The sequence below is a fragment of the Daktulosphaira vitifoliae genome, unplaced genomic scaffold, assembly GCF_025091365.1.
Source record: "Daktulosphaira vitifoliae isolate Bord-2020 unplaced genomic scaffold, ASM2509136v1 Scaffold_3, whole genome shotgun sequence".
Taxonomy (NCBI): domain Eukaryota; kingdom Metazoa; phylum Arthropoda; class Insecta; order Hemiptera; family Phylloxeridae; genus Daktulosphaira; species Daktulosphaira vitifoliae.
The window spans coordinates 39,095,752-39,106,832 of NW_026099574.1; the positions used below are offsets into that span (position 1 = coordinate 39,095,752).

General features: G+C 23.8%; 1 protein-coding gene across 1 annotated transcript; it reads right to left on the reverse strand.

Moving 5' to 3' along the window:
* Positions 1-1,950: 1,950 nt before the first annotated feature.
* On the reverse strand, positions 1,951-7,820 carry LOC126900719 (serpin B10-like). The gene is made up of 7 exons (XM_050676637.1): positions 7,617-7,820; positions 7,372-7,554; positions 6,207-6,414; positions 4,991-5,199; positions 4,724-4,912; positions 3,885-4,035; positions 1,951-2,387 (listed from the first exon to the last, which is right to left on the reverse strand). The coding sequence occupies exons 1-7, from the start codon at positions 7,692-7,694 to the stop codon at positions 2,263-2,265; spliced, it is 1,143 nt and encodes a 380-aa protein (XP_050532594.1). The 5' UTR covers positions 7,695-7,820; the 3' UTR covers positions 1,951-2,262.
* Between the last annotated feature and the right edge of the window lie 3,261 nt (positions 7,821-11,081).

Below are 11,081 nucleotides of genomic sequence, written 5' to 3' on the forward strand. Positions count from 1 at the left end.
ATACAACAAATTGGTACAATAAGTAAATTGGATGTTTTAAAATATATTAGATGTAGTTAAAATAATTTTTTATTTTTATTTTTACTGGTTTAGCTTATATGTATAACTATAATTACAATGTATTGAAATTTCTGGAATTACGTTAAAATATTTTGTATTATTAAAACTATAGCAACACATGTTTTTTTTTAATTCGGATTTTTACAGTAAATAACCGTAAAACAGTATATTTTTCAATATCAAAAATCGGGAATATTTTTTTTTAGCTAATTATACTTTAATTTACTTTAACATTGGTGCACTTTCTTATACTTTAATATACTTTTTATCAGCTCATTAGGATCTAGAATAATTCGTAGATTCTTTTTTTGTTTTTTTACAATCGCCGTATTGTATATCCGTTATATTATTTACCTCTTCAATTATTTCCATTTTAATTAATTAATTTAATGTCTCCTTTAATATGTCTTAGTAAAAGGCATCCTTCATATAAATAACAAATTTATAAAGTGTCCTTAAATATTAATCGATGAGTTTTCTCTAATTAGATATTTTTTATAGTCGTAAAAAATAAAAATATTGTGGCTTATGAGACATTCCTCAGATCTCAAACAAACGTCTCGTAGATGTCTATTTTAAATTATTGTATCATTTCAATGATATTAATTAGGTATCTTATAGACATATCAGTGTTTATTGCACACACACACACATATATATATATATATACTAGGTGGTTATTTTAACGCTAGTAATTCGATTTCTTTTAAAATAATACCTATATATTTTTTTAATTTTGTTAGTTATATACGCAAATCTAATCATCTCTTATAAAATAATTTATAGATCCATTACCTATAACTTATAAGGGGTGTAAACTTCATTTTTTTTTTAACAGCAACATGAGGGATGGCGTGGCTGAGTCGGTAACGTGGCAGTGTTTAATACGCACTGCCCTCTCGTATGCGAAACTCGGTCACTAATAAAGCGATAAAAAAAACAGCAATATACATATTTAATAAGCTTTTATTTAATAAAGAAAATCATTTAATTAAGAAAATGATTATTCGATAACAACTTTTGAACTAATGCATTAGGGAATATTCACAATTTTGTACCTAGGTAGAAGGAGAGCGGCTGAGAAATGACTAATAATAAAAATAGCATCATACGCACTACCTCCAGTCTATACTTTAAAATGATAATAATTTCCAAAGTATTGGTCCAAAAGCGGTTATCGACCAGTCATTTTCTATTTTCTATAAAAGCTAGTTTAATATGTATGTTGTCATTAAACAAATTTAAGTTGACAACCCTTTAAGTTGTAAAGAATATATCTAAAAATTATTTTATAGATGCATACACGTGTATTTCACGAAATACAATAAAAAATTATTAAAAAATGTATTATTTTAAAAGAAACTAAATGCTTTAAAAATTCACTTTGCATATAATTTTTTCCAAAACAAGGTCGAGAAATATTGTAACGCATGAGATCATTTTTAGTTATGCCCTGTGAAATCATAAACGGTCAAAGTTAGAAACAATATAAAACAATTAATGCAGTATATTTAAAGAGTATCAATAAGGTAAATGATAGATAAAATTAACAAGTGATTAATGTTTTTTTATTTAATGAAATTTAAAGATTTTTCAAAAATTAATAAGTTACAAATATATTAAAACTCTTTAAAAAAAAGTTTTATTACTGTGAAAATAACAATAAAGTGTTATAGAAAAAGTTTTTTTTTCTTACTGAAAGTGCTGCTTTGCATTAGTCACTAATGAATTTTTAAATTTAATTTTGTTCTCAATTTCAATTTCTTAAATTGATGAGATTTGAACGCCATACTTTGGAAATAAACCGTAGAAATTTACTATTATAGGTTATGGACTATACTGGTAATTGTTGCTGTTAATTTTAAGAATGGGTTGACTAAGAAAATCGGATTACTTAGTAAAGTTGTCATATTTTTATTGAATAAAATAATTGCATAGTTAATTTCGTATATAATAAAAATATAAAAATAACAATTATTCATTTTTTAGCAATTGTCTTAAAATGGTTATTCAGCGTTTTAATTTCACGTGCTACAGAACGTTTTAAAAAATTTGAACACAAGTTGATTTCTTTAAATAATTAAGTTTCCTTGACAATTCATTTATGTTCAATTAAATGAAAATAAGTAAAATTATATTTATTAAAAATCTATTTAAGTAAACATTTTTATTTGTTCAGTTTATGGTGCAGTCGTACTTGAATTATGGATGTATATATCTACCAGCAAAAATGACGTTATCATTATTGCCACTAACACAAAAAATAATTGGATGATCAACGTGGAAATTCGCACTAGGATATTGAGTTGTATTTGATAAATCTAAATCTGTAATTAAGAAACATAAATCAGTATTTAAATTTTAACTTCCTAAATAATTAAATGTATTTTTATTTAAAACAAATTTTAAATCATAAATACAATTAATTCGATTTTTAACGATTCATATATAATTAATAAAAGTATAATATAATAAATTAAGTTAGTTAAATGAAATATTACTAACAAATATTTAAATCAGTATAATATTTAAAATTTATTATTCAATTATAATTCAGAATAATATTTAAATGAAAAATTTGTATTATTAAGCTTTATAATAAAGTATTTCTTATATAAATTTCAGTCATGCTTAATTATGAATTAATAGATACTAAGTAATAATTTTAAAGCGATTAAGAGAAAAATTTGAAAAATTTTCCTAATGTATGTAATGCATACTAGTACCTAAATTTGATGAACAAACATCATAACACGTTAAATATGAATTTCTATCCACTTCAAAAATAAACGTGCGCGTACGTGTGTTCTTACTATTAAGAACGAAGTGTATCTTAAGAGGCTTTACACTAGATAGAATAATGTACTGCTATATGAGATTGATATTAAGAAATTTGAATTCGTCATCTTTCTCCATTTGTCATTTTAGACCGTCTTACCCTATTTAATTATCGGCTTCATAAAATTTGGACTAGAGCAAGTCACGGAGACAACTACCCCAATTGCTTACTTAATATACAACCGTTTACATTACATAAACTATCATGAATAATCTAAGGGGAAATTATTTTATCACATTATAATTGTGGATAATAGATTATTCAACAAGAAGGGGGAAATACATAATGACCATTCCACTTTCCTTAAATTACATATAAACAATTTTGCAATGAGAAATTTTTTTAAAAAGTTTTATCAAATTTACAAATTTTTAAAAGAATATTCATCTCAAAATTACTATTTTGTCGATTTTTAGACTTAGAAGGACATTATATAGCATTCTATTATTTCTAAAGATAAGTACTAAAAAATAATTTTGTTAAAAAGTTTTTCATGTTTTTATTCAATATGATGTTTTTGGTAAATTTTGAGTAAAAATTATTCATATACATGCCTGCAGTAATAGAAATATAGTCGCCCATTAAACTAGAAGAATAACTAAATATTATTCTGAATTATAATTGAATGATAATTTTTAAATAGACTGATTTAAACATGTGTTAGATGTATTTTATTTAACTAACTTAATTTATTATATTATATTTTTATTAATTATTAGCTCTCAATCACGCACTTTTTGTTTTAAATAAAGAGAAATTCATTTATTAAATAATATTACTGATTATTATTTATTAAAGAATATCTTTGCAATATTACTAATACTAAATCGATCGAGAGAAAAATTTCTTTTTGTACTATTTAGTCTTCTTTTAAATTTTTCGTAAAGAAGCGACGAATATGCATATTACAAAACACATGGTTGATGGAATCTATTTTATAATGTGTTAGCGTATGAAATGTATAAAATTATCTGGAATTAATTACTGTTTTTATTTGTACGATAATTGTCAGATCCATCTCCAGTAACATCAATATGTGTTTTCTGTATGAATTTATTGATAAAAAGTGGTCTTTCAGATGGAGTTGCTATTTCAGAGAAGTTTGCTTTTTCTGTAAACATGGTTGGGGCACCAATCTGTGGAAAAATTTAGTAGAGCTTTTATTTTTATTCATTTGAAAATATTATTACTTAGAGTCGTATTTTTATTTGAGTGGTATATGTGTCTTAAAGATAATGCTACATTTATGTAAATTTCATGGATGTAAGATCTTTTTTAAACTCATCTTTTTCAAAAAAAGAACACCAAAAAATCATTTTTTATATTGGACGGCAAAATCTAACAGGACAAAACAATTCTCAGATACGACCCTAATACTACTAATATATAACAATATATTAGTATTATAATATAATAACAATAAAATACTATAACAATACTCTTTTAATGTCCGAATTTTTTATACAGTGGAATTTAAACCGCCACTCGTTTATCAGTAATCAATGTTTAAAGACATATCCAAACCATAATCATGAATTGTAGGCCTAATGAATAATTCATTACTCTACGCTGATTTGGTTTAGATATGTCCTTAAACTTTGATAATGTATAAACGAGTGACGGTTAATCAAAGTTCACCTGTAAAGTACTGGAACATTTTAACGCATATAATGTAAAGTAAATTTTTGATAAATTATGATAAAAATGTTATATTTTTGTATGAATAATCGGTACTTTGTGTTAAAATTACACTACTTGTATCTAAAAGTGACGAAAAAAAGTGATAATTTCTTACAGTAAAGTTATTAAAATAGTTTTACTTACTTTGGATAGTATATCTTTAAAGTCATAAGTTTGAGTAACGATCGTGAATTTTGGAAGTTTTAAATTAACATTATGCATTTTCATACCCTTTGTAATATCAGTCAAATGAACTTTGTGAATATTTGCTTCAACTTCCTTTAAACCATCTTTAGAATCGGTCAATAAAATAAACATATTGAAATTGGTTTTCTAGAAATAAAGTTTTTAAGTTAAATACTGATTATAAAAGAGACTATAGTTATAGTTTTGAAAATAAAAAATATTTACTTCGTAAGGTATCTTTATTACTGAATATTTGGCAGCTTCATTTCGATATAAACCTAAATTTGCAGTGAGACTCATCATTTTAACATTAGTTGTGGTCGTAGGAGTAATGTAAAATGGTTCATCTTTGGCTTCATCGAATTTATATAGCCAGGGTGAATGAAAATGTAAAGCATTAATCATTATCATAGTTGTGCTTTGATCAACCGTATCTATAAGAAAATGATAAATTTTTAATTGAAAAAATAGTATAATGTATTAATTATTTTTAAAGTTAATTAATACAATTTTATGAAGCATGAGAACAGTTGTAGGTAAAAGGTAACAAATGTCAATTTTATAAAATGATTTTTCTCCTCTTAAAAAGGTATAATATTTGAGAAAAAATATATTCTATTAAGATGACTTAAAAAAGTTATTTTTTTAATAATTTTATGCAAAATATTTTACTCTTTCTACTTTAATTAAATTTATCATAGAAATGATTAAATTGGAAAAGACCTGTAGTCGAGTGATACTTTAATCACAAACCACGTAATTACTCATAAAATAAATACAATATTGAAAAACAATTTTTGATGTGTTTAGTTACATACATTTTTTTAATTAGCTCTTAATTACTTCTTAGCATCATTCTTTATAATATGTGGGATGTTAACTTTATTTTCTTAAATAACAACATACATATTTAACTAACTTATTAAATAAGAAATAATCTAATTAAGAAAATAACGAATAGATCACAACTTTTGGACCAATAATTTAGAAGTTATGACGGTTTAAAATATAGACTCAGATTACCGACCACAAGTATTGCTATCAGACTAATTTCGGCCGCCCTCTTTCCGTGCTCAGGAATAAAAATATTTATAAATTCTGAAGTATTGTTCTAAAAGTTTTTATTGACTCGTCATATTTTTAAATTAGATATCTATTGTTTTATAAGCAAGTTATAGATGTATGTTTAAAATGATAAATTCAACCAATAAGTTATAAGAGATGATTCTAAAAAGTAATTAAAAACTTATTAATCAAAAATATAGGTAAATAAAAAAATGTTTAGTTTTTTAACTCAAACTTTTTAAGTATATTTAATTTATGCGCAATTGAGTGGTTTAATAATCGGATCTTTGTAGATTAATATTGTTGTAACTTGAGTATTTTTTCTTAAATTCAAAAAATAATTTTCAGTTGCAATATAAAATATTTAATTACACACTTGGAGCTAAAATGTTATGAATTTTGCCATACGTATTATTTTCAACCCAGTTATTTATATGAAGCCGTTCTTCTTCTGGTCTCCCTTGAAAATCTAATTCTTCAAAACCAATTTTTAAATGTTTTTTTGTATCATCCAAGTAGTTTTGCTTAACATTAAACGATTTATCAATAAAAATTCCGTTTGCTGCCTTTAAAGCATGATTTTCCTGTAAAATTAAAATTACCATATTTATTATGTTCTTAAATTATGTTTAAAACATTTTTTTATTATATTTTATCACTAATAAGAAAAAGTTACAAGCGTTTATAGAGTAGTTGCAGCTCGTACCCACTTATGTACTTATACTATATTTGTATTCCATACACGTTCTATGTATTAATATACTTGTCCTAAAATTGCTATCGACCCATTAAATTTTTTTGTAACCATAGGGATAAAAATGACTAATTTTAAATTTAAAAAAAATGTTTAATTATATATTTTTTCTTATTAGTGTTAAATAAAAATAAAAGTGTTTTAAACATAATAAGAAGGCAAAACTCGGTGACGCCGGAACAAAGGAGTAGAGGAGCACTTCTGTCAAAATACCGAAGGGTAAAAGTATCACCTCGGCAACCCTAATTGAATATGGCAAATGAATTTTAGCTAAAAAAAAGTAACTATTGTTAAAGACTAAGTGAAATTAAAAAAAATTTCTATAATAATTTGATTTAAAAAATATTGTTTCTTATAGATTTTAGAATTTTTAATTATCTCTTAGCATTATATTTATTGTTACAGTATTATTATCTGTGTAAATTTAATTGACTTAAGTAAAATTACAATCAAGTATTTGCCAAAAATAATTTATTTTTTATTCAGTACTTCATATACATACAGAGTGATCACTTAATCATTACCCACTTAATTAATTGAAAAATAAAAATGTAACAGTAAAAAAAGATCAGAAAACAAATAATTAAACTATAGTTATTAAAAACAAGATAAGACACGAGATATTATAGGCGTTAAAATCAAGATTGAGGTGCTTAAAGACTCCCTAGCATCCTCAGTAGTTGTGCCACTGCATAGTGTTTAAATAAATAATATTTGTTTGCTGTAATAAATGATAACATGGCATGATGTATTCAGGTATTATAAATTTACTTTAATTATAAATTACTTCTAAGTGTTTATATAAACGTCTGTAAGTATCTAGTAGTTCAATTGTGTTATTCTTGCTTAAATGTAATAAATTAAACATTTCATCAAAAGTTCCAGCTGCAGCTCCAACACTGGCCATAAACATAAGTACATGGATATTTAATGGCGAATAAAATATATTATCCTCATAATTTCTGAATTCCTAAAACATAAAATCAATTTGTAGTAAATTAATTTAAAATGTAAAAAGTATATGATATTTACTGCATAAAATTTTAACGAAAATGCATAATTGGACAAGCTTAAAGCTTCCAAGTTGTTTTCTACATATAGATCTACCATACTTAATTTTTTTTAGAACACCCAAACGTAGCAGTTGGTGCAATGACACTACGTCCACACAAATAGGATACTAACAGCAATGAAATAAATCAGATGGTTATTGGTTTATTTATACTTATATCTGGAATGAATTTTTCTTAATACTTATCAACTTAAATACATAAATATGACGGTAATTACATAGAACTATTTTTGTAAATACTGGTATAAACATATTCTATTTTGTTCGACCTTTTGAATGATAAAATACTGATAACTTTTAAACATCTAAAAACTTTCATTTTTATCGTTATTTGTTCCATTAAAAAAAACTACAATTTATTAATTAAAATTTGAATACTAAAAACATATTTGATGTACATTAATTAATACAATAAATTGTTCCGAGGAAATGATAGTGTTTGGTATTTGTAATCTTGTTGAGTTTAAATGGAATATATTTGTTGTACAAATCAATACATTTTTGCAAGTCGTATTAATCCATTTAACGTAATTTGAAGAGACCATTGATTTGTGAAAGAGTTAGAATAGAAATCGTATATTAAAAATACAGGAATGCTGTTTAAACAATCCTTGGAAACAAATAATAAAAATTTATGTTACAAAATTACCATTACAAACTCGTCTTAAAAAAATACAAATTTGTACGAGTTTTTTTGTAATGTTTAAGCCAAAATATTGTAAGCGTTATATTATAAGGCTTTGTGATAAATTGAAAAAATTATTTCATTTTCTAAAATTTTCCAAGATTTTTAAATATGTAAAAATTTAATTCATAAGTGAACATATTTAATATTTAATATGTAATATTTATTTTTATTATAATTTTTTTTTAACAGATATATTTTACTGGCGTGATAACAAGTAATTACAAATTAATGATATAATTTTTTTCCGTATATCCCTCAAGACGAAACCTATTATAATTCTAAAATACTTGTAACCTGTCTCTAGGAGTTTATAAATACTCTATTCAAATTTTAAAAAAAGGTCATGGCATAGTTAGGACATATACAGATTGTTCAGTAAGTTAGGAAACAGTTAAATTGTTACAAACAATGAGTACAATAGAAATTCGTTTCCTTATTTACTGAACACCCTGTATATAGTTTTCAGTAAGTAAGGAAATGTGTATCTATTATTATCATTGTTTGTAACAATTTACCTGTTTTCTTATTTACTGAACACTTTGTATGATATATTATTACATATATTTATTGTTAGTTTTATACTTAAGAATATTTTATTGTATGAAAATGATTGTAATATGATAGTGATTAAAATCACCATCATAAAAGGAGTTATTGAGTTATTCCAAAGAAACACCAACCAGGGCATGACAACGTTATAAATAACATTAATAATAACAAATGTTGGTAAAATGTAATCAAAACCCAAAAATATGTGATATCAGTAAACGTAAAATATTGTTTAATATAATGCAACTTATAACATAAATTTTATTAACATAATATTAAAACAAAAATAACATTTTCAAACATATACAAAAAATTCCATGTAAAATAAAAGTAATTATTTACTTATATTAAGAACTGTTTATGGTAGTGAATGAGTTTCAAAAATTTTCAATGTTAAACGATAAAAATGATTCACGTTTTAATACTAAAAATGGTAAACATAAATATTATAAAGTGTTTAAATTATGATTACCATTAAATTCAATTATAAAAAAACGTTATAATATCTTGAAAAATTAAACTAAGAAAATATTATTCGACCCTTGACATAAACTCTTATTTCCTATATTAAATCCTGATTACAATTTTTATGATCTATAATTATAATACGTGATAAAATTTTTATTTTAGTGATTATATTTAATATGAAATTATGAAATATAAAAAAATAGTTGTATAATTAGTCCTCACTATGGCAAAAATGTATTAAAATTATAAAGAGTGTTCAGTAAGTAAGGAAACAGGTCAGTTGTTACAAATAATGAGAACAATATAAAATCTTTTCCTTACTTTTTAAACATGCTATGCAAATTGATGTACAAAAAAAAATTCCGGATTTCCAAAACGTTTAAAAAAGTTCATTTTTATATAAACACGATATTTTAAAATCCCCTCTGTAAATGGACAGAGTTCCCATATAATATACTTAATAGAAGGAAAATATCTATGGTATTTATAATACAAATATTTGTTTTTTTCATTTATTTTTCTAAAGTTTTTGATAGTTTGTATTAAACCAAAAAATGTATATCCATAATAACCTTAACGTTTAAAATGTGTATTTACGTTTTTAATAAGTTTTATGGTTTTAATGGAGTGGTTATGTGTTCATAGATGTTCAGCCACAGGAGATTTATCACTTCTTAATCTTTTTTATATTTCTTTATGTTTTTTAAACCTGACTCCTAAATTTCTTAATAATAAATTTTTGTCCTAAATAATATTTGTTATGTGGGACAATTGAGAAGAAATGTAAGGGTTAAAAGAACACTTAAGAAACATTAAAAATCATGTCACTAGGTGATAAGTTTACTAGTGTTATACAAGAGTTTTTTTTCGGTCGGTGTATCAGTATGTGTTTGGCGTTGATAATAGTGACATTATTGACAAAATATGAATACATGATTTTTTAGTAATTTTTTGTGGCTTTTAAATATTATTTTAAATTAATATTTAAAAAGGGCTTTATGCAAAAAGACCTTATCCTTAACTTTAAACTTTCGAAAAAATAAAAAACTTTTGATTTGTTTTAGAGTACATAAATATATATTTTTTTATTTTAAATCATATTAGCCAAAAGTGATCAATTTATATAATTATATTAAAAAAAAAAAAATTAATAGAGATANGTGATCAATTTATATAATTATATTAAAAAAAAAAAAATTAATAGAGATATTGATTTAGATAATACATAAATATTCTATTATTTACATGCTTTGACCTACTTGTTTTATAAAAAAAAATCAATCTGATATTCGTATGGAATGAGTAATTAATTAATGTAATTAAACATTTATTTTATAGTGGTTAAATAATCAATAATTCTACAAGAATTCATTTATAAAAGAAATTGTGTATAACACACACAGAGGCGCTAAGACAATTTTTATTGTGGGGGTCATTTTACTATTTTTGAATGATTATACTAATACCTTTCATATATACGTTTATGAACACGCACAGATTTTAGCTTCGATGCGAAGCTGAGAAGGTATTAATTTTACCATGATGTGTTTATTTTTTTTTTTTTTTTTTTTTTTTTTTGTGTCTGTCACTACTTTTTCTCAGCTCTCACTGGACCGATTTCTTTTAACAATACGTCAAAAGATCACAAATTGTATCTAGTTGAAGACATTACCCTTAAAAATTTAAAAATTTTCCCTCGTTCCCCGCAAATGGGGGAAAT

What these genes read in the sequence shown, in the direction of transcription:
- LOC126900719 (XM_050676637.1), bottom strand. Translation starts at nt 7,694, where the DNA reads ATGGTAGATCTATATGTAGAAAACAACTTGGAAGCTTTAAGCTTGTCC. An exon ending in TAATAAAGATACCTTACGAA is followed by an intron (nt 4,913 to 4,990) that starts GTAAATATTTTT and finishes CTTTATTTCTAG; the next exon opens with AAAACCAATTTCAATATGTT. An exon ending in TTATCGTACAAATAAAAACA is followed by an intron (nt 2,388 to 3,884) that starts GTAATTAATTCC and finishes TCTTAATTACAG; the next exon opens with ATTTAGATTTATCAAATACA.